This window comes from Typopeltis vanoorti, chromosome 8 (assembly GCF_054136105.1).
Source record: "Typopeltis vanoorti isolate ZY-2024b chromosome 8, IOZ_Tvanoo_1.0, whole genome shotgun sequence".
Classification (NCBI taxonomy): domain Eukaryota; kingdom Metazoa; phylum Arthropoda; class Arachnida; order Uropygi; family Thelyphonidae; genus Typopeltis; species Typopeltis vanoorti.
This window is the reverse complement of record NC_143556.1, coordinates 145,010,962-145,035,624: the sequence shown is the minus strand read 5'-3', so window position 1 is coordinate 145,035,624 and position 24,663 is coordinate 145,010,962. Positions and strand designations below refer to the sequence as shown.

Below are 24,663 nucleotides of genomic sequence, written 5' to 3'. Positions count from 1 at the left end.
GTTGATGCTTCCCAAGTAGATGAATCTTTCTACTTCTTCCAATTTTTCATCAGTAACTGAAATTTTCAGTTTCATAGGTTAATTGTCTGAAGAAATCGTTTTTGATTTGTGAATGATCTTTGATCCATAATCATGAAATGCCTTAGAAACTCTATTAATTCTTGTAACTGATGTTCATTCTCTTCTGTTAGGTCAATGTCATTGGCAAATCTAAAATAATTGATTTTTTTTGCCACCAACTGTAATTCCAGTACAACTGTTTTCCCAAGCTAAGTTTATTATATATTCCAAATAAAGATTAAAAAGCATTGGCAAAAGTATGCAGCCTTGATGCACTCCTCCTCTTTCCATTTTGAAAAGCTTACTGTAGTTGCCATTGATTTCTGTTAACATTTCAGAGGAACGGTAAAGAGTTTTAGTTAGGCATACTGTTTTATTATCTATTCCATACTGGTTCAGTATTTTCCACAATGCCTCATGTCATTCTGAATTGAAGGCCTTCTGTCTATCTATAAAATTGTGACATAGTATTTTATTATGTTCAATATATTTTTCTCCAATAAGAAGTAAACAAAAGATCTATTGCACTCCTGTTTTTACAGAATCCTGCTTAGTTCTCTGAAAGTATGCTTTCTATTTTCTCTCAATCCAATCTTATAGCATATCTTATATATCTTATAGCAGTATCCATAAGCCAGAGAATCAGTTCAAAACGTTATTTTGAATTGATTCTCTGGCCTTGAGCTGCAGAATAAGTGTTACTCTTTCCGCCTGACATTTGACCCAAACTCCAGCCATTTCATCGACTAGGTCACAGTGACATAACGAACCGCTTTTATTTTGGATTACTTGTGAGTGTCATGAGAAGCAAGATGCATCTCATTAAATTAATTGAAAATAGGTATTAATTGCCAGTGAGAAAGCAAAGAATAGCACATCTGCTTTTGCTTTAATTGATGTCTTCTTATCATTTCAGTTATATTAGTCTTCATATTTTCTTTAGGTATTAAGCCCATTGGCGTGTCACAGTCAAGTAACCTTCTTATTGAGAAATAATACTTCTTGCATCTCAGATCATTGGTTCCAGCCAAAACAATCAATGCTTTCACATTCTCTTTCTGCATTCTGACAGCATTACTAATATTATTAATTTTTATCCAGGCAAACAAGATTTTGTGGCACTTTCATGAAGTACTCCCCTCATCTTAGAATCACTTAAAAATTTATCTGCTTACTCTCTTTCTCTCATTTATTTTTACAATTTTGTTTTTGGCTTTGGACATCTTGCTTTTTTTTCTGTTCTCAGGTTGACTGATCAATTGCTGTTTCTGCAGCCTGTCATTCTTGCTTTTTGTCTTGTGAAGGAGCATTCAAGTGTGCTATTGCTTTATATTCAGGTCTTTTATGTTCTCCTGAATTTCTGCCACCATACTTTCAGTACTCTCAACTTTACCTATCACGTAATTTGTTCTCTCTGTATTCACTCTCAAAACATTTATTATACATTTGCTCATCAGTTTCGCTTTCCTTTCATAAATCTTTCAACTTTTACAGTGAGTAATCTCACAAATTTTACACTGGACAAATTGCTTTGTTTTTGCCCAACATGTTATGCATAGGTGCATAGCAGAACAATGTCTTGCATAACCCATAAGTCTGTCCTGCCTAACCCAGCAATATATAGTTTAAGGAAACATACATGATTTACTTGCGAATGAATGACTCAATCTATACTTTGAAAACAAACGCTGCTTAACATATCAAAATGAACTGTCCATTTCTTTGGGAGAAAACTATATAATTCTTCTTATCACTTTTTATTATATTCCAACTTAGCTTCCTTTGAAAGAAATTCATTTGTTAATTTTGATATAACTGTTTCCCTCATAATGCTCTTTTTTGTTTTGCCTTTTTGACTTAAGAAACATCATTGATTTTATGTTTCTCCCTTCAATTTCCAACTTTCAGAACATATTCTGTTCTAATCAACAATACAGCTTCTATTTTTCTTTGTCTCTTACCATATCAACTTCCTCCTTGGAAATAAAAAAAAGTTTCTGCAAGTGCACTACTGCTTGGCATGGTAAATAACATAGCAGCAAAAACAAAAGTAAAATCATTTCCTCGTGTAAACAAGACTACAGTTCCTTATTAGCATGGCAACCTAATCAGAAATGTTTCCATTCTCCAGATCCAGGTACATGTTGTGACTGTGTCAGAACATATCAGAAATTGTGACAGAAATTATCCGTGCTGAAGTGAAAGTCTTCATTCCCACCCAGTATTGAGGACTGGCAAAGAATAAATAATAATAAATAAAAAACAGCTTATCATCATTAAGTTGCTTTAGATAGTAGCTTCAGATTCATTCACAGCATACACTGAAGAAGCCACTAACACTTGAAAACCATTATCAACAGAACTAAGTCAAACATTATAAGGGTCAAGTGTTGAAAACTTCCATTGACATCTGTGGCATTGGCAGTCTTGCTTTCTGGTCAGTTGCAGCACCTGTTGGATGCAGCTGTTGTATCTGTATCCCACCCCTCTATCATCCAGATAGTAGACAGCCAATTCCAAAAAAATATAGGATGAATATATTTATTGTTAAATAGTTGACAATAATTTTTATAGGTAAAGGCATAAATGAAATTAAATTATTATAATCTTGGTAGGCCAGGAAATTTCAATTTAAGGGTTTTTTGGTTGAAAAAATATTGAATTCTCCCTTCATTCTAATTATTATAAAATGATTTGTATAAATTCTTCTGATCTTTTTTTATGATTAGAGTAAGATATGAAATGCTTATAAGTGTATAGTTCAGAGGATAACTTGGGTTTCATATTTCAGAGTGAAAATATTTAAAATTTTATACATTATAAAGCATATCTAAACTTTTTGATTTCAGAATGATAACTGTTTAAATTAACAGTTAATTTTAAACTAACAGTTTTCTTGTATGCCTTTTTAAAATAATATTGCTAAACTGTTTGGTCATTTGGATTGTATTCACATTTCTTTGTTTCAATATGTATGTATTGCTGTGTTGTTCATCTCTATATTTCTTTCTAGGAGGTCATTCCATATATAGAAAAAAATTGGGAGAGTCTTACTACTATGCAAAGAAGGATCAAACAGACTTGGCACAATACTGTTTATAAAGCAGTTGTAAGTAACAGAGTTAAGCCACTCAGTAATTATGTTAATTTAATATTACTCTACCCTTAAGGGAAATTTAAAATTGGCAAAATGTTTGTTGCATTTTCATAATGGTTGATATATGGCAAAACATTTATTTCATGCATTAACCACCATACCAATCTGGACGTGTACATACATCCATAATTACATGGATGTGAAGTGTCCTTTGAAGTGAATATAACCTCTGAATATTATGGAAAAATTATATGGATACAAAGCATATATTTTGGATATATTTGATCCATATAGTCAGTTGGGTGGTTAAACATTTGTTTTAATTAAAGTTACTCACCTATGCAATATTGGTTGTTTTTGGCAAAGTTAGTGTGAGGGCTAAAGAATTGAAAAGAAAAATCTTTATCACTAATACAAACATGTGAAATTAGCATTCTATATTTAAATTGTATTGTTCTCATAAGTTACATTTTACTGGTTACCTTGTATTGTAGACTTGGCATGTTAGTTGGAAGATGATTGCTAAAAAAAAGCATGCCAATACATTTTTTATTTGATGTAAAATTATATATGTTTTTTTTTCCTGCTGCAAGAGAATTCAATAATCTTTATATAAATGTAATATATATAGATGTGACAATAATGTGTCAGGTATAATGATAGTCAGTGCCATAATTAGCTTTTCGGTCCCTGTGCAAGATTTTATTTTTGGCTCCCCTTTTTTTTGGGGGAAAAAAAAAACAAACAAACAAAAAAAGAATACAATAGAAATAGATTGTTAATTTTTAACTTTAACCAAAAACGTTATGGAATCAGCTTGCATGATGGCAAAATTTAAAATTTGAAAATGAAAATATAATAATGATTGTTTTTTTTGATATCCCATTTCAGGCCCTCTTTGTCCTGGGCCATGCACCTGTGCACCTGTTGCACCTGCCTAGTTATGGTACTGATGATAGTTATATCTATACTGCTCAAAACAATTAGGGGATATTTTGGTTTTCTTGTAAATTATAAGTTATAAAAATAATTTACAAATGTATCACGTTTATTTTAAAATATTCTTAACATACAATAGCATAGAACACGCAACTACATACAAAATCACGTTAAGACTTGTTAAAATGTGTCTTAGCCATATTAGCATGTGGGGGGGGGGTATAAAAGCATGGCTTGTTGTGCTCACTTCCACAGTTCATAATTATCACTTCAATTCTAATCTTGTGTCACCTACCACCCATTATTTTGTTAAAAATGGCAGAGCAATATGATATCCCAGAATCCATGGCTTGGAGAGCCATTGGTCGATTAGAAGCTGAACAAACGCAGCAAGTTGTCACTCAAGCGTGTCATGTATCTCAAAGCGTAATTTTGCGACTTTGGAGTTGCTTATTGGAGACGGGAAATGCTTGAAATCATCTTTATGCCATAGGTTTATATGCTCGAAGACCAATGATTTGCATTCCACTTACTGCAAATCACAAAAGAACACGAAGAATTTGGGCACAGGAACACCACAATTGGACAAATGAGCATTGGACTCGTGAACTTTTTAGTGACGAGTCCAAGTTCAGTCTGCAACCAGATCACCGACGTATCTTGATATGGTGTGAAAGTGGAACAAGAAATAATCCACAGTTTGTTCATGAAAGATCCCAACATCAAGGTGGGAGTATGGGCTGGAATAAGTATAGGTGGCCATACTGATCTCTATTTTATCAGAAACGGTTCCTTAACAGCCCAACGGTATCGCGATGAGATTTTGAAATCTATAGTTCGTCCATATGCTGCGCTGCTGTAATTGGCCAAGAATTCATTTTTATGGATGACAGTGCTCGTCACCATCATGCAAATTTGGTGTAAGAGTGGTTTGAGGAAGAAGGTATTGAACGAATGGATTGGACTGTACTGTTTACCGGATTGTAATCCATTTGAACATGCCTGGGATGCTTTAGGTAGGAGTGTTTCTGCTTGACTGGTGCCACCACGATTGCTTCAAGAGCTCGAAATTGCTTTAACTGACAAGTGGGGAAATATCTCACAAGAACTGTTTGATCATCTTATCCAGTTCATGCAATCAAGATGTACCGCTGTTTTGGCTGTTAATGGAGACCATATGCTCTATTAAAAATTAGCAAAAGCATTTTTAGCCATTCTTGTTGTTATTCTTGTTAAAATTATTTCATGCTAAAATGTATAATTTGTTAAATTTGTAATAAATATCGATTATTTATACAATATCTCATCAATTATACCCCATCTATAAGTAAGAAATATTTATTCATGTATAAAGTACCCAATAGTTATAATTATTTGCAGAAATTTATAATTATCCGACAGAAACTAAAATATCCTCTAATCGTTTTGAGCAGTGTATTTGCATATTTATGGTCTTAAAATTTAGTTCATATTTCCTAGAAGCACGAATAGTTGTAGAAGAGGTGGTGTTCCACACAAAGGAGAATCTATTTATGTAGGGTAATACCTCCTCTTCGTAGTGGAAGGGACTTTCTATTGATGATATTGCCATTTACATTTTTCTTATGATTTCTCATCTTTTTGTTGCTAATTCATCAATTTGTTTTAAGTCTGTTTTGCTTTATTTTTTTCCATATCACTATTGCTAGGATTTAGTGTCCTGCTGCTATGTTGATTGTTTTGTGACCTGGGCATTTAGAAATGGTATTCCTAGTGGTGTGCTTACTGTTATGGCACTTAATGGTCTTTGATTGCTTGATTAGGATCAATTCATTTGTGGAATTGCTTGCATGCATGAGATAACAGTTCCTCCCCCCTATTTTTTTATTATTTTATTTATTAGATGTTTTTTTTTTGTATTTTTTATTCACTTTTTCCCTTTTCTGGAAATCCTTCTCTAGAGAAAAATGTCGAAAATTTTCGTGTCAATTCAGGACTTCAATAAGCAGGAGGTTGCTGCAAATCTCCTTCATCATGGTACAGATTGTGGGGTAGCTGTGACTTTTCAATTCTGAGCATTTATTGCTTGCTTGTTAAGTAGGTGTCTATGTATAGCTTTGTGGTGAGGAGTCCTAGTGCTAAATTCAGAACTATCTCTTTACACAAATATAACCTGTTCATCTAAAGAAACTTCATTTAGTTAACCTTATATCAAAAAGAAAAACTGTACCACATGAGTTGGAGCACTATCTGGTATAGTAATATTATATAAAATTTTTTAATTCCATTATGGCATACCTTTGGGGAGAACATAATATTGTAATGAGATCTTGATGTTACTAATACTGAAATATGCTTTGAACTAAAGCAGTTGTGTTGCTAGTATTTTTACCACATGGAACTATTAAAATTTCTGTGTTTCACATCAGGATATAAAAGTGAATAAATAAATTTTAAAAAAAAAGTTAGAAACTGATGGTTATTGGCATTCTGCATACATTAAATGTTTAATGAGAGTGGTCCAGACTTGATGTAAACTCATACCCTATTGCAGGTTTTATTGCATGCTTGAGAATGTTTTATCACTTCAGCCAACTCTTTGAATGCTCTTGAGTAGAAACTGTAATCTATGTGAATCATCTCAGGATGTTACCACAGTACTCGATATTTGGTATCTGTTGTATATGCTGCCATTCCTGGTTTGTGCTTTTACATGTTTTCCACATCCTCAAAATGTTTGGACATGCATGAATGTCTCACCTAACTTGCCTGTCTGTCCTGTGTAACACAACTCACAGGTAGAGTTTATTCTGTAAATGCCAGGTTTCTTAAGTGGTGGTGGATGGGAAACTTTTGGAGGTGAGAAGACCAGAAATCTTGTCAAGGGTGTATAAAGCAACCTTTACATAGAATTTTGTTGACCAGTGTCCTGTTGTAGCCATTCTTTGTCAGTATGGAAATGTGATAAATGCTCCTGGTTTCTTTTGTGTTTATTGGTGGAAATTTTGTATTCTCTCTCTCTCTCTTTTAGGATTCGCATAATACCAGTTTTTTTTTGGTGCCAGATGGTGATGAGATTTGGCATGTAAGTATTGTCCAGTATGGATGAGCTTCCTGTAAACTGAGTAATTGAGTTTGTTCTTCTTGGACACCTCTACGAACATTTCCAGAAACAGTAAAGGCCTATTGACTTCCAATTCAAAAGTGAATTTTATGTGAGGGGTTTATGTTATTTAGGTATGAGATAAATCATTTTAGTTGGTTAGTGGATCTTTCCAAATGATGAAAATAAGCGCAACATGGTTGCATTATGTCCTTGCATTATTACCACAGAAATCTATGTAATGAAATATACTTTGAACTGTCAGATTGGAGAGTGACATCAAGTAGCTTATTTTTCCATTAACATTTGGCAGAGCAGGCTACTTGAAGCAGGCTACCTGTCAGATCAGATTATACAAAACTTGCTGAAATGTTTCAGATGCCAAAAACCTCTGTTTTATTCCTTAAATTTTTGGAAATTCTGAATCCATACTATTCCACAACTTTTAATCACCCCCCCATCCCCCTTTCTCTGCTATGTGATTTCCTTTTCTGCTACCTAGCTGTTATTCTCTAGCATTCTCTGTTGCTAACCCAAACAAATATCGTTTGACACCATGCAGATTGCATTAGTCACATCAGAGTTACTTACTCTGTCCTTGGTGATACTGCTGTCAACACATGCTTTTGTCCAGAGGTAAATATCTTTTAAAAACTTCACTGAAATATTATTATTTGAATTGCTCTGTTCCAATGTCAACTGTGGTAAGCACAAACAGTACATACACTAAATATTTCCATCTATGTTTATTCTTGCCCTTTTACATTATCAATCATTTGCATTACCTGTATGCATCATAATAAAATATGTATAAATAATTCATGCAGTGTGTATTGCACATGAATAATGATTCAATAAATACACAGTGTTCTCTTCCTAGATAATGTGGTTGGTGATGAGCTGGAGATGTGCAATATGTAGTTCTCCCAGCTAAGCTTTCTCCCCATCACACATTTTGGCCTATTTTCACAAACAGCCATTTAGCAAGTATTGCTGCCAAAAAGGCATAGATTCACTAGCTGGAGGAAATGCCAGCTTAGATAACTTAAGTGGTAGATGATTTTAATTGGATAGTGAACACCACTACCAACTGCGTATTGGAAACCTGAGATGGCTTTTACTATGTTTCGTGCCCAGATCCAGGTTTCTGGATCTACACCCATATGTAGTGTGTAGGACAGCTGCAAAGGTATGCCATCTCACTGTGGAGACTTCAAGCCTGAAGTCTCCACAGTGAAGTATCAAATTTGAAGTTCATCAATACAATGGTTCCACAGGCCAATTAGATAGTACATGGGACTGAAACTACTTCTCTTACACCAGTCAGCTTATTAACCAGTTAGTGAAAAGCTAGCTGCCAACTTGGCAAGGTTGTGCCTGGATGGAATCAGATTATAGTTGTATGCAGGAATGAATGTTAAAGACAATGCAGTGGACTGTAGATAAGATACTCTGTATGGTTGGTTGGTTTATTGGTACAAGGACAGCAAAGCTCTTACTGTGCAATATCAAAGGTTACAGCAGCACAAAGTATTAATAAATAGAAAGAGATTTAGTAAATACTATTAAATACTATGTAAAGAAATTAATAAATACTATGCATATACAAAAATTAAGTTCAAAAGGCAGTATTTATGTGTAAATAAAATTTATAATCAAATATGTTTGTATAAATTAATTCTTTGTAAAAATTAATAATTAATTAATTCTTTGTCAAAATGATATCAGTACTGAGATTCAGAGACATATTCTTTCCTCAAATAGATGCTTTTGTGGACTTAGGAAACACCTACGGTCACATCTGATCTCAAGAAAAACAAAGATAATGAATGTACTAAGTACTTGAGAGAACGGTGTTAACCTATGCCTCTGAAAACTGGGTATTATCAATGGCAGGTGAAAGATTGCTAGCTCTCTTTGAAAGAAGAGTTCTCAGATATATTTTTGGAGCAGTACAAGAGCATGATGTGTGGAGGAAAAAATATAACCATGAACTATACACATTATTTAATGATCCAGACATTATTAAGTACATAAAAGTAAAAAGATTAAGTTGGGATGGACACATTATGTGCATGGATAGTAATAGAATAGTTAAGAAGATGTTTAATGCTAAGCCAGAAAGAAAAAGAAAATTGGAAGACCTAAATTAAGATGGGAAGATGCAGTGATGTAAGATATTAAGGTTTTTAGGAGTTAAAAATTGGATGAGTTTGGCATTGCATAAGGAAGGCTGGCAGAAGTTTCTGAAGAAGGTCAGAGCCCACATAGGGCTGTTGAGCTAATGATGATGATGATGCTGCCTGTCATCATGATACTTAAGGAAGTCATCTATTTCAGAAAGTATAATATGCAGATTTTATACCAGTCTTCTACACATAATTTGATAACTGAGTCATCTTTTGAATCCGCTGCTGCATTTCATGATTCCAATGTATCCTACGTCATTCCTTCTGGACTGTATTAACTATTCTGCTTAGTTATATGCTATATAGCTGGCACTTGTATGTAAAAAAAAAAAAAAATGACAAGTGTTACATAATTTAAACTGACTCTTATCTTAGAGTCTTTCTCTTTATAGAAAATATGTTCTTGTTTACAACATGAAACATACTTATCTTATTCTATAAGAAAGTATGCTTCATATAGATGTTCACTTATGTTGAATCCCAATCCACATTAAAATCATGAAAAAATAAGACTACAGATAGGTGCTAGGCTCAACTTGTGTCTTCTCTAGTTACTGTATACGATATCATTCCTTTTTATAGACTACAGATAGCCAATAAAAGAAAAATTAATTTATCAGTGGCAGTCATTATGTGAAAGGATTAAATAAATAAATAAATTGCATGAGATCAAGCCTGAAATTAACTACTTGCCTAGATCATAGTCATCTTACACTTTTTTTAATATCAACTACATACACATCCAAGATGTATTAAAACTTATATAAGCACCATGTGTGGGCAAGTGATTTGAGAGAAGAAAGGAATCTGCTAGTGTATTTCTTGAAGTATCAAGGGTTGTATTCTTTGGGGGAGAAATGGACATGGGGAAGACTGCTTCAAAGTAAACACACACACATGAAATGAAGGAAGAGTATGAGAATTAGCTTGGCGAGTTTAGTCCTGAAGCATACTTGGATTAACACATGAAAATGAAGAAATGCTGGTAACCAATTCCTCAGGGCAATACCCACAGAGCAATGGATAGGATTGGATGCAAGTGAAGGTCATTCACATATAGGAGCAAGATTTGGTCAAACACAGTGGGAAAGTGACAAGTGTCACCGACAGAATGGTCATTATAAGCAAATAGCTCTCTTCTGATACAATCAAGCATTCTGAGGGAGGTTTTTGATGCACCACTCAAAATGTGAGAACAGTATTCTGAGGTTGGGTTGTTTTCAGATTTATGATGTTAGAAGCTGAGCAGAGAAGAAGTATTCATCATGTTCAAGTTTAATGGAGAAAACACATACCTAGAGTTAATAAATTACTTAGTAAATTTTATTTACCTCATGAATTTCTGTGCCAGTATTTCCATGGGCACAAAGTATATAACTAAGCATATGCATGCAGGCAAACACAGGCTGAGTATGAAAGACAGGATCCTATGGTCTTAATTGGTACCCTCTATGGGTGCAGTGATGGACACTTGTTGAAGTCTCAAAATAACGGTCTCCCATATTTTAGATAAAGTGAGGCATAGGAATCCAAATTTGTTCAGATTAGGTGAATGATGTAATGCTGTGACGGATTCTAGGAACAATGTCTTTGATTTATACCTGTTCCTGTATAACAGGGAAGATTTTTCCTATTGGATCTAGTGATTCGTATCTATGGCACATGGTCTGCTACTCCAGAGCAGCTGTAGTACAGATAATGGATGTAGTTTCTGTATTCCTCCAGTTGGATGTTTGTGGTTCTTTCCTGTTTGTCCAAAATAGGAAAGCTTACAAGAGTACTGGATGCCGTAGACCTTGGTGGTGTAGATGATGGAGAAGGCCTTTTGTTGAGTGGATAAGGGTAGCTAATTTTTGATATGGCTTAAAGGCAGTCTGTATGTCATACTTTCTTAACCCTTGTGAGATTTTTTTCTGAAATGCCCTGGATGTAAGGCTTTGCAATTAATTTTTGTGTTCTCTGTTTTTAGGGTAGTTGGGTTTAAGGATGGGCAGAATGTTCTGTTGACTTTGTGAAGGAGAAAGCCATTGGCTAAAAAGTGTCATGATGTGATTGATTTGTATGGATAGACTGGTGTGGTCCTAGCAAATGGTTCTAGATTGATTAGCCAAGGTTTTGATAACACTATATTGCTGGGAGTGGTAGTGATGCGAGTTGATGGATGTACATACCAGTGAAAAAGGATAAGGATCCATTGAGCAGTCACATGATCAGAGTATCAAGGAAGGGCAGATAACTATAGTTTTCCTTTTTTGTGTGATGGATCCTTGGATATTGGGCATTGAGATTTACTAAAAGTGTTTTGAAAGGTTTCAAGATGAAATAATGGCACATTAATTATCAGTGAATCATGAATGGAGGGTACTATCATCAGCAAAGCAATGGATAGAATTGGATGTAAGTGAAGGTCATTCACATATAGGAGTAAGATGAGGTTAAGGCACAGAACCCTATCTGGACATATGTTTTCTCCATTAAACTTCAGCATTGAGAGATAATCAGTGTCTAAGCATCCATACTAGAAGTTAAGTATTGTTAAGAAATGGAAAAGAATTGTAAGCTTTTTTGGAAGTGGAAGAAACTTTGGACATGATAGTTTGATGCAAAAGTCAACCCAAGAAGAGAAACTTGATCTCAGTTGGTGAACAGAATATTATCAAAAATTCATTTATTTCTTATGGGATTCCTCCCTTGCCCCTTAGGATGGGATGAGTCCTCCTAATGAGGGATTAAGTATGTATTTTATGACTGTAGATAAGTGTGTATTAACGGGGCTGGTTTGCCTATTCTGAGAGATGAAAAACTGTTTTTTTTTCTGGGTGAAAAAAAAAAAAAACCTACCTTTGTATGAGACTGGCTAATTCACCTTTAGTCAAAAGAGACCAAATAAAGGTTCCTCCTGTCATGGACAGGAATCGAACTCAGGTCTTTCTGACCAAAGGGCTTCATCTGTAACGACTGAGCTATGGAGGCTTTTTATAAAAAGTGAATTAGAATGATGTATGGTCTTTTTCCCAGGAAATAAGATAGCATTGTGTTTGGGTATTATTAAAATTGATTAGATTATCTTCATTCTCTTCAGAATAGCAAGTAGTTTGTTCAGGTACTGTCATCAGCATAGCAGTGGATAGAATTGGATGTTAGTAAGAGGTCATTTGTGTATAGGAGTAAGATTAGGTCAAAGGACAAGTGTAACTTTTGCATGGAAAAATTTGATGAGAGGAAACCATCCATCATGACATGCATTGAACAACTGGATAGTAAACTGTAATCCATTCACAAAGGGAAAGAGGCGGATCATAGGATGGGCAGCTTGGTAAGAAGGCTGCAATTCCTTAAAAATAATAAAATGATAACAAGTTTCATCAAACTATCCCATGGTTTAGGTCTAGAGGTAGGTAAAAGCATAGCTAGATCTGCTGTAATACAAGAAAGATGGACAATTAGTGATTACTAATTAACAGATGGATCTCTAATTAGTTAAGAAGCTGATTATTGATAACCTTTTTGATAGTACTGAGGTGGGGACAGTGACTCCTTACTTCCCTGTAGGGGAGGCAGGGACTCACCGAGGGACGCCACATCTCTCACATCACTTGTTGTACCTTCTCTTGAATTCATTAATGCTATCTACACTCACCACTTCCAAAAGTAAACCATTCCAATTATGTGTGAGCTTGAATGAATGACTTGTGTGAACTTCAACTTTCTCTATACTAAAAATCTAAGTTCCCTATCCTGGTCAGTTTCTTCTAGCATGATCCTGCCAATGCCCAATCCTCACCTTCTCGTGGTTCACCCTGTTAGGTATCTACCTGGATACTGAACGAACGAGGATGGGCTGGCAATTTGGGATTTAGCCGACCAAATTGTATTCTTATTGGCTTAAACCACAAATAAAATGATGATACAACATGACATTCCCTTAGTAAAGCCATGCTGTTCTTGAAAAGCATCGATTCTCTGTCAATCTTTTTCTGTATGTAATCTCTTTTGAACTTTTCCAAAATCTTCCAAATATCATTCTGTGACTGAACATCTAGTCTGGCTGGAAGCATCCATTAGAGATGGCTTCCTTAAACACAAGCATTTAGTATCGGTTTTCTTAATGTGAAAAAAGCACAGGACACTGCTTGGAGATTTGGAATATTGATAGACCAACACAGTTTTGTTCTCAGAGGGAATCTCCCTCTTTTTATCAAGAACTTTTTATCCAACTGAAACTTCAAAGTCTGAGTGGGACCTGCTCTCCCTCTCCTGCCCATGTACTCAACAAGGTGTTCCACAGGATTCACTTTTAAGTGTCTCATTTTTACAGTCAAAGTTAACTTGATAACGTATTTTTATTTCATATCCAAACACAAGTGGTGCAGTAGTAAGTAAGTGGTACAACATGATTTACAACAAATTATGATACATTACAATGAGATCAGCTTAGATTTGGTAGGTGAATTATAAAGGAAAATAATCCTCTTTTGTGCAAGGTGATGGAAGAAAGGGGCAAGAAAGAAGGTGTTCGATGGACTGGGTTGTCTCGCACTCACAATTGTCTGGGTAGCCACATTTGATGAGGTTTTGTTTGCAGTGTCCTGTCGTTCGAAGTCTGTTGAGGCTTTTCCAAGTATTCCAGTCCAAGTGGGCACCACGTGGAAGATGTTTGGCTGTTGGAATACCAGTGTTATTTTCAGGATATTGTGCAAGCCATTGTTGAAGTCTTGTCTCTGGGAGGTGTTTAGGTGGTACAACAATTGCCAGGAAGCTATGTCGGGATCTTAGTCTTTGGAGCACTGCAGTCTGACTGAATAGTGGGTGGCGTTCATCATTCATTTGTCTGCTTCTTTCATCAGCTGAGAATGCAGATCTTCAAATTGAAGGGGATGCAATACTAGCCAAAGTATACAGGTCTTTTAGTGGTGTTGGTTTCAGGCATCCTGTAATTAAGTGGCAGCTTTCATTCAATGCTGGATCAAGTTTTTCAGCATGGCAGGATCTGGAACATATTGGGCAGGCATATTCAGTAGAAGAATAGCAAAGGGCCAAGGCAGAAGATCTCAGTGTGTTAGGATCTGCACCCCATTTGGAGGAGGTAAGCTCTCTTAGTATATTGTTTCTTGCATTCACTCTTGCCTTTGTTTTTTTTATGTGGGTTTTATATGAGAGGGTGCGATCAAGAGTCACACCGAGGCAGATTGGGTTCCAGGAATGTTCTATTTTAGAACCTTCCCAAGAAATCTGTAGCTTCCTTTTCGCTTCCTTATTGTTAAGGTGGAAAAGGCCAGTCTGGGTTTTGAAGGGGTTTGGTTTTAGTTGATTGCTGGTATATTGTATGTGATTAGACTATTTAAGGCAAGTGATAGAGTAGTTTCAATGGACTTGAAATTTTTTGATTGAGTGGCTGTGGCAAGGTCATCAGCATTGATAAAATTTCTAGTTCCTGGAAAGATGGGGAGATCATTGACGTAGATGTTGAAAAGTAATGATGATAACACACTTCCCTGGGGGAGGCCATTTTTTTTGGAGGTGCCAGCGGCTCTTCCTACTACCCCCCCCCCCCCCCCCAGGTCCACGTAAAAGCGTCTGTTTTCCAAGAGTGATTGGATCAGGAGAGGAGGACAAGGTGATAGTCTCTAGTTATTCTGTATATTTTATTTCTGAGTGTGAGATGGTTTATGGTATCATATGCTGCAGTTAGGTCTACAAAGACTGCTCCTGTAGCTAGTTTTTGCTCATAACCATTTTTTCTATATATTGAGTTAGGTTGAAAATTTGTGATGTGCAGAATTTGCCTGGTCTAAAGCCAGCCTGCTCATCATTAAGATGGCATTCGATTAGGGGTTGTAGCCTATTTAAAATTAATCGTTCATAGAGTTTAAAGAGGTTGCCGAGTAGGTGATATAGGTCTGTAATTTTTTGCTTCTGTTGGAGTGTTCCCTGGTTTCAAAAAGGCCATCACTTTTGCATGCCTCCAGATAGTTGGTATCCTTAGGGTTCTGAGGCAAGTGTTGTATAGGTTTAATAACCACTCTTTAGTCCTGTTTCCAAAATGTTTAACCTGTTCATTACAGACATCATCAAGGCCTGCAGATTTTCTAGGTTTTAATAGGTTTATGGCAGCGTTGAATTCAGTGATGGTGAAATCTGCATTAATCATATTTTGTTCCTCACTTGGGATTCTAAGTATCTTTTTTGTGTGCTTTTTAGGGAATTTTCCATTCAGCAACAGCTGGTGAGCAATTTGATTAGCTGTTACCTGTGGATGCTCATATGGCTTAGTGAAGTCTTTCCTAATTCTCTTGATAAAGTTCCATGCCTTTCTGCTACTATGGGCCATATCAAGGGCTTCTATTTCTTTTTTCCATGAGGAACGCCTTTCCTCTGCCATCTTGGAGCATAATTTTTCTCCTGCTTGGATAGTCTCTTCTGAGAAAGGGTTGGTGTTGTAAAGTTGTAAGTAATCAGCATGCTGGGCTTGTATGTCACTGGAAAGCAGTTTGTGCGGCATCCTCGGAGGATGTGTTTGGTGGAGATTTTCCTCAGTATTTTTATGAATTCAGGATAATCTTGAGGGTTTGGAGGGACTTGTTCTATGTAGCGGTCGATATCATCCATGAAACCCTTCCAATTAGCTTTTTGGAAATTAAATCGTCGTCTGTAAGGGAGTGTGTTGGGCATAATTGCTGGGTTGAATTGAAGCACTATAGGTCTGTGTTGAGAATGTGGAATCAGATTTAAGACCTTTTTAACACAAATATTGGATATTTTTGAGCTAACAAATATGAGGTCAGGGTTATAGCCTTGCTTCCATCTGCCACTGTTGAAAGATGCAGGGAGTTTTGGATTATGTATCAGGTTTAGAGAAAGGTTTTCAGCCCATTTTTCAACAAGTTCTCCATCTTCGTTGGACTTTGTGTAACCCCAGTTAACACTGGCTGTTAAAGTCACCTAATACAACATTAGTCATGTATGCATTATTATTGAGGAGGAGGATGTCAGGGAAGGAAAAAGCTTCTGGTGGTTTATAGACTGAGGTGATTGAGATATTTTTAAATGTGATTGTAATAATCTCAGTGTTTCTGTTGTTCGTTGAGTCAATGGATGATGGGATCAAGTTCTCTTTTGTAAATATTGCACTCCCATATTTATTGTGGGGTATTTCTTTGATGAGTTGCGATGGATGCAAGGTCTTGCAGCACCTTCTCCTCTGTGAGTTTTGCAGGCAGAGCATATCGTAGTCATTATCTCTGTAAATATTTGCAATGTGATCTTGCTTGACACTGAAGAAACCTTCAATATTAAATTATATTATTTTTAGGCCTGGCCCAAAGTAGGATCCTTTAGGGCAGAAATTGGGAGCATTTTAGTTTGATCACTTGCGTTTGGTTGATAGCAGCTTTAGCTTCCCCTAATGGGTATTCAGGATGCAGGAACGAGAACGTAGCTGCTGCGCACCCCAACTTGATAACTGAACAACTTCCTTCAACTGAAAGTAATGCCTCTATGTGGATGACTTTAGTCACATTCATAATCTGTCTGATGCCTATACACTCAGACAGATTTAATAGACATCAGACAGATTATCAAGTTTCATCCCAGTTTTTAACTTTTTACGGAGTATCAGTGTTTGCCATCTTATGTTAATTATGTATCTATTAGTTTAATTAATTGTATATATATGCTTTTAAAATCAAATTTTTTATGAATGTTTTATGATTTCTACACGTTTTTATACTCCTTTTTACATCTGTTTCTACACAGTTTTTATGTTTTTTTTCCCTACATTCTTAATATTTATGCTCTTTATTTTTTATCTTGTGCACTGTTGAGACATTTTACATTTCTTTTTATATGCAGATTTTTATACATGTATTATCTGCTACTTATGTATTACCTTGTGTACTGGTGCAACATCATAGCTGCCCTTGCACCATTAAACCCAAAACAAACAAGTGGAAGGCACATGTTATCCCATCATACCACTTTAAATTAATTTTCTATCAGATCACTCCCAGGAATGTGTGGCCACCCATACTTCTAATTTGGCTCTCTCTCTCTCTCACAGAAGGAAAAGAAAAAAAAATCTAGTCCTCGCCCTCTTTCTAATCTCATTTGTACACAACTTTCAGGATGACCCCTTGTTTTCTCCATTCTTGTCATATATTGAAATATTCCTTCTGCATCAATGCTGTAAAACCCTTTTAATAATTTGTGTTTCTGTCATGTCCTTTCTTTTTGCCTATTGTCTAATCTTGGTAATTCACACACCTTCAATCAATCTTCATAGGGCGTTTTCCACAGATGACTTGTCACTTACCTTTGGATCCTCTCTGCCACATCCTCGTTCCATCGAAATTCAGATGACCAAATCTATGCATAGCAGTAGTCAAAATGTGGCAGAAACACATAAAGCAAGATAACCTCCCTGTTGCTATATGTTCGTTTATTCACGATTAAAGTGATTCTTTGAGCTATTTTGTCCACTTTTGCAGTTTGCCATCATAACTTTATCTTGGGTCCATCAATCTCCAAATCTCTAGTCCTGTCAGTTCCTGCAATTCAGTTTTATTACTTGTAGTGATGTTTCATCTCAAATCGCAAAATATTGCACTTTGCCATATTACGCAGATAACCATTTTCTTTTCTTTACACCAGTAGTCTGTTTAAATCATCTTGTTAAATCTGTACATCTTTAACTGTTGCCCTTTATTTTTTTCTATTAAGCAGGAACTAGATATTCTCCCTCAGCCAATATAGTTCAGTAATGTATAAATTAAATTTGTAATCTATGTTACTGTATACACATCCATTGCATAGTTCAGTGACGTACAAATTAAATTTGTAATCTGTGCTGCCATATACTACACCTTGTCCTCCTATCAGCTACCCTCTCGTCCATGTTATTAACTGTATATCTATCTATCTCCGTTGGCATGAATCTAGATAATTGACATAACAGGTACTGCCTTAGCTATCATGATATTAAATTGTATTGCACCATCATAATGTTTATGTAGTTGTCCCGTATAGAATATACTATTATCCACTGTCTCGTATTGCTACCCAATGTTTATTCTTTCAGCAGCAAACTGGATACCTAGTAATGAGGTGGACCACAGAAAATGCATTTGTAACATTGGATCATAAACCCATGTTAGTTCTGTTTATTCTCTACTGGACATACTGAGGGTCTCCTCTTTATCTAGCTTTGATTCTTTAAGTCCAAAAAATCATTTTTATTATATTGTATTACTTAATAATTCATTACTTTTAATTCCAATTTCAGAGAATTTGTAGGCAATCTAAAATCTAATACATTTTAGTAGAACATGCCATTTTAATTATAGTTAACAAGTTTTTGAATTATTTTAAACCTTTTTAAAATGAAATTTTGATAGATATGAAAGAGATAGAAAGCTTTTGCAAAGTTACATATATATTGTAAATATTTTTTGACAAAGATATATTTATATACATACATACAGGGTGGCCATAATAAAAGAGGTGTTCAGAGCCTTGTAGTGAAAAACGTATTTGCCGAAACTCAACTGAACTTGGTACATTCTGGAACATGGGGTGTTTATTTACAGAAGATAAAAAAATAGTACAAAATTCTGCTGCCAGGTGACATTTGGCACTATAAGCATATGGTTTGGGATTAATTAAATAGTAATGCCTAGAAGAGACACAACAAATCAATTTTCATGTTCATATAACTTACAGATGTAGTTCAATATGTCCTCCTTTCAGGTGTTCTAAGAACTCATTCTGTACATGACATTTTCTACAGCAGAATACAATAGATCTGCATTGATTTGCCTCACATGCTCTGTTATTCTGTCTTTCAAGGTTGCTAAATCAGGAACATGTCCTTCAAGTACTACACGTTTCAGATAGCCCCACAACTAAAAGTCACGGGTTGAGATCAGGCAAATGGAGTGGCCATGTTGTGGGAAATGCATGACCTCTGTGTTCTGTGAAGTGTTTTCGTAACATTCACTGTACCAGCAATCCAGTGTGAGGTGGTGCTCTATCCTGCATGAATATAGTAGAGTCAAGGCATCTTAGCTGCTGCAGTTGCAGAACAACAAAGTTGCACAGCATCTCTCGATACCTAACAGCAGTGACGGTACAAGTTACTGGTCCTGTCGAGTGAAGTTCTTCAAAAAAGTACAGATCGATAATAAATAATGCAATGAAATCATACCACATTGTGACTTTCAGTGAGTGTAAAGGAGTCTGATGGAACATAAGTATTATTCACAGCCCAAATGCAGCAATTGTGTTTAGTTAACACTACCATTCATATAAAAAAAGTGCCTTGTCACTCCACAAGATCGTCCATAGCCATGCATTATCTACCTCCATTCAAGCTAAGAATGTCAGGGCAAACTTTCTGCATCACCATGAAGCAAAACTTGAGTATGGCATGTCCAATAGCCTCGATATTTCCCGGACACTGCTGGATCCTTGTGTGTTATTCATTCCGTGTTCCATGATAGCAGTTGCAACTTTGTGAACTTATTGTGGAATAATCTGTTTGCACCCCTCATTCTGGCCTCACTGCTAAAGATCTGCTATTTTCAAATCATAAAATCATTTTTCTAAAATTTGTTATTGTCATTAGAACTTTTCTCTTATCCTTCAAATGCCAGAATTCTCATAGCATGGCATTAGCATTGCCATGTTGTTGATAGTAAAGCTTGACATTATGCAAATATCATGCGATTCTAGCCCCAGTGTCCACTGATGGCAGAATTTTGTGCTTTCTGTTTTTTTTTTTTATTATAAGTCAAAACCCCATGTTCCAGAGTGTACTTACACCAAGTTTGGGTGAATTTCATCCAATACATTTTTTGATAAAGGGGTCTGAACATCTCCTCTTTAATTATGGCCCACCCTATACATAGAAGGATATATTAATTCATAAATTTCTTTGTGGTAAACTAACATTTAAATATTTATGTTAATCCAGTTGAAGGATGCTGATATTTTTATTTGTGAAGAAAAAGGACCAAATACTGATATGTCTGGAGAAAGCCCTCTGTTTGGTTTAGCAGTTCAGGTGAGCTGATTACTTCTGTACATGCTGTTTACTTTCAAATGACCAGATAGGATGTTAGTAGAAAATGATTTATAGAAGAATGTTTCTTCTGTTTCATAGTATTTGCTATTGCATTATAGTATACATACAACAGTGAAATTTTTGCAGTTGATAGAATGATTTTGTAACTATATTTGGTCATATGAATGCAAAATGCTACATGGCATATACATAGGGATGTGCCGAAGTGGTATTTGGCTGAAGCACTGAATATTCTGTCAAAGCATACTGAATTAAATTTTATAAATAAATGTTTTTTTAAAAAAATACTCATTAAAAATTGAAAAAAAAAAGTTGATGAGTGTATATTTTTTGTTCAAAATATTTGTTTATAAATTTTAATATGCAGTGTTTAAATTTTAGCTAATTATGCTTTGACTGAATATTCAGCATTTCGGCTAAACTGCAGAACGAAAAATAAAAAGAAAAAAAGATTAAAACGTGCATAATAATACTTCACCTAATAATATGAGGAAGGTTGAATATATGACTTTAATGATGATTTAAAAATCCCAAACATATGGAAGGCCTATATTCGACCTTCCTCACCAAGAACAACTATTAACAGGACTGTAGAAAATCCAGTATTGTAAATCAAAAATAGGAATTGTAATACTAAAAATAGGACACCAATTGTTTCTGAAAGAAAACCATCTAAAAGAATGTTTATTTCATTATAAAAATAGAATTTAGCTTGATGTAAAAAAAAGTTTTATTTTATTTTATTTTTATTTATTTATTTTATTTTTTTATTTTATTATTTTTTTTTTATTCACCAGAGGTCACGCCAGTAGAATAACACGTGATCAAATCATTGTTTCTCTAGCTTACAGTTAATGATGTAACTCAGCTTGTTCTGTATACTTATGTACGCTCCAGATGATGATCTTGATGTGAAGATCGAAACGTCGGGATAATAAAAAAGTTTTTTAACACGGTTGTAAATTCCATAAAATTTTTAAAATGAATGCTGATCACCGTGTAACCCTAAAAGAAAGTATTACAATACAATCTTCGGCATCGGAGTTGCCTTAACTTGCACTATTAAAAAGCACTGCATTCACCTTTTGTTAGTTCTTTTGATTAAAGTTTTGCTGGCATGTTGAACTGCTAGTTTTCATCAGGGATCAGGCAGAAACCTTAAAATAACAAGAATTCTAATTTTTCAGAGGACTGTATTTTTCATAAGTGAACAGCAATCAGTGCATAAGATTAATTATCGAAGAGTCTAAATGTATTCATTTCAGCATTGTAAAATAAACAGATCAATTCATATTTCATGCACTTCTTCAGAAACTTATAAAGTTTCTTTAAGTAGTGCAAGCTAAGACAACTCTGATGCTGAGCATTGCATTCTCATAAGCTCTCCTCTTTATTTGAAACTCTCATAGGTTCTGTATTTAGCTACGAAATGTGTATGTTTCTTTAATATCTTCTGTTTATTTTACATTGCCAAAAATGAACACTTTTGGGATCTTCCTTGATAAAAAGGGAAAATAAAATTTGGCTCTCCCTAAATATAATAACTGTCAAATTTTAAAGTATAGAGCCGTGGAATGGATCAGCATGAAGAAGCAAGTACCCACTGTATTGCCATATTATATAAGTCTTATATTACACATAGAATAATTTGATCAGTTTTTGAAATAAGTGAGATATTGTAATGGAGGATTGTAATCAAATGTAAAACAAAAACTTAAAATTTTGAAATTTACCAGAGAGTGTGTAGGAACATATCCTTCTCATAAGCTTTCTAGTAATTTTTTGAAAGTTAGAAAATTTTTCTACATTACTTACTTTCGAATGTTTCCATATTTGCTATAAAATATGCACGAGTCTGTAATATTGTCTATTATGGTATCTGTTTAAGATAAATATAAGCTCCTCAACTGTATAGTTTTAATATTTTATTATGCATCCACCTAGAACACTCATCACTTATGATGAACTTAATTTTCTGACATAGCTAAGTTACAGCATTTAATGAGCTTTTGTCTTCATTTCCGCTTATAATTTTATTTTATTTATTTTTAACTTGGTCAGTTTGAAGCCTGGTGTTTCAGGCTAGTGAAGAATGCTCAATGCATTAATAAAGGCGGATATAGGTGTTGTGGGTAGAGTTCATGTTGTTTAAATAGTGCAGCCAAGACAACTCAGATTTCGGTGTTGTTCTCATAAGCTCGCTGGTAAATTTTTGAAACTTCATTTTCTTTCTACATTTGACTATAAAATATAGATGGATCTATAATATCCTCCATTTTGATATTTGAGAACATTGTATTTAACAGCATAAAAATCAGAACAAAATATTGCACTTAATTGTGAAATATAGAGAATAATTATGGATTTAATAATCCAAATTAATTCGTTATAAATTATTATTATTATTATTATATCACACCTCCAGGGAGTCCAACGACTCATCGAGGGAGGGCATTAACTCAATGAACAGCAATGAAAACTAATGAAAACTAATGAAAAAAAAAATGCTTTCAAGGAATTAGCTGATAGCTAGAGCTGAAAGAAATTTTTTGAGAAAGTGTACTGCAGAATAAGTTCACTATTTAGCCTTGGAAACCCTTTGTTTGCGCATGATAATGGGAAGCATTTTCTGATTTGTTCCGTTTGTTCTGATGCATGTAACAGGAATTTTTCTGCTTCAGCTGGCCAAATACTGAATCTTTCTACTGAATTCAGCTAAAATTGAATATCTGAAAAACATGCTGAAGCAGCAAGTTTAAGTTGACATATATTGTTTATATGCTTCTTTGATATTGGCTGACATATAGAATTGCAGAATACAATGCATGTTTTTTGGTATTTAAGTTATATGCTCTATTAGAATAATACTTAAGCTATATATATATATAGTATATATAGCTGAAGTATTATTCATATACATATACATATGAAGATATATATATTAACTTGTAAGACATAAGAGTGAAATCTCGTAATGTTAGATGTCACCATCTCTCTCTCTTAATCAGTCTTCCCCATGGCTGAGGACTTGCGACACATTATATTACTTTTATCCATCTGTCTTTATATTCTGTCATTTGAAGTGTATTCTCCAACCTTAGTCCAGTAAGAGCAGGAATTTGATTAAACCATCTCTCCCACGAGGCCCCACCTCTTCTTTTAGCTCCTGGTATCCTGCAGTCCTCCTAGTCCTGCAGGAAAAGTTTTTCAGTGTTCTTTCCCTTTCTTGTTGAGATGTGTCCAAAATATTTGAGGATTCTTCTTTCCACCATTTTGCAGAGAATCATTTCAAGATTCATTTGATCTCTGATGCTGAGGCTGGTTCTTTTCTCCAAGGAACTCAAAGCATTCTCTTCATAAGTCTTCTCTTATGTCATTGGAAAAATGTGTTCTTGATAGTTAAATCACAGAAAATCTGTTATCTTTTTGCCTCTCTGATTTCTAACACCAAGTCCCTACTTCCCATGAACTCTTCTGCCATCATTTTTAAATCCAACCTAGTCATTTAGGTCTCCTTGTTTGGTATTTCATAGATGATGTCAGTACTATCCTCATTCATTTTAGCTGTAGGAGCATTAACCTGAAAAAATGTGTTTGGTAGATCATTTACATTAATCTTTAAGATCATAATTCTGTTGCTGATAACGTTGACACCAAGAACAACTTTCATTATCACTTATGTTGCTGCTTAGATATCATTATCACTATATTATTTATTAAACTATTGATTTTTTCTCTCTCTCTTGATTGAAACCAACATCTTGGGAATACTAAAGCACTTGTCACAAAATAAGGCTCTGTGGTGAAATAACTAATGGAAACAATTCAGATTGTAGTGGTAAAAGAAAGAACTAGAGTCTTAGCATTCATATTCATGGAGATATATAGGTAGTTTATGACATTTGGACTGAAGTTGGTTTGTGAATAAGTTTCCTAAATATGACAAATTAACGTAACTATATTTGTGGATCAGGGTACTGCTTAATTGCTGACCATATAAATAGTGTCTCAGATTTATAACTGTTTATGTATGTGTGAAACAAGCGTCCACCATGTATATCCTTGACCTGCATGTCAGGTCCAGAAATGCAATAATAGTCATAACTATTTTCTTATGTGTATCAAGTTGGAGGTGAAGCAGTTCTTCCTGTCTGTTCACAGTAGGCATCATTGCACAGCACTTTGTGTTCCTAGATTCCTTGAAAGATGGTTTTTC

General features: G+C 34.8%; 1 protein-coding gene across 4 annotated transcripts in view; it reads left to right on the top strand.

The window, feature by feature from the left end:
* Positions 1 to 24,663, top strand: part of ash2 (Set1/Ash2 histone methyltransferase complex subunit ash2) — a 315,384-nt gene that overhangs the window by 64,433 nt on the left and 226,288 nt on the right. For all 4 annotated transcript variants that reach the window (XM_090396985.1, XM_090396987.1, XM_090396984.1 and 1 more), the window contains exons 6-7: positions 3,074 to 3,169; positions 20,337 to 20,426. In XM_090396985.1, the coding sequence (XP_090253111.1) occupies positions 3,074 to 3,169; positions 20,337 to 20,426 (186 nt within the window). The remainder of the gene's footprint in view (positions 1 to 3,073; positions 3,170 to 20,336; positions 20,427 to 24,663) is intronic.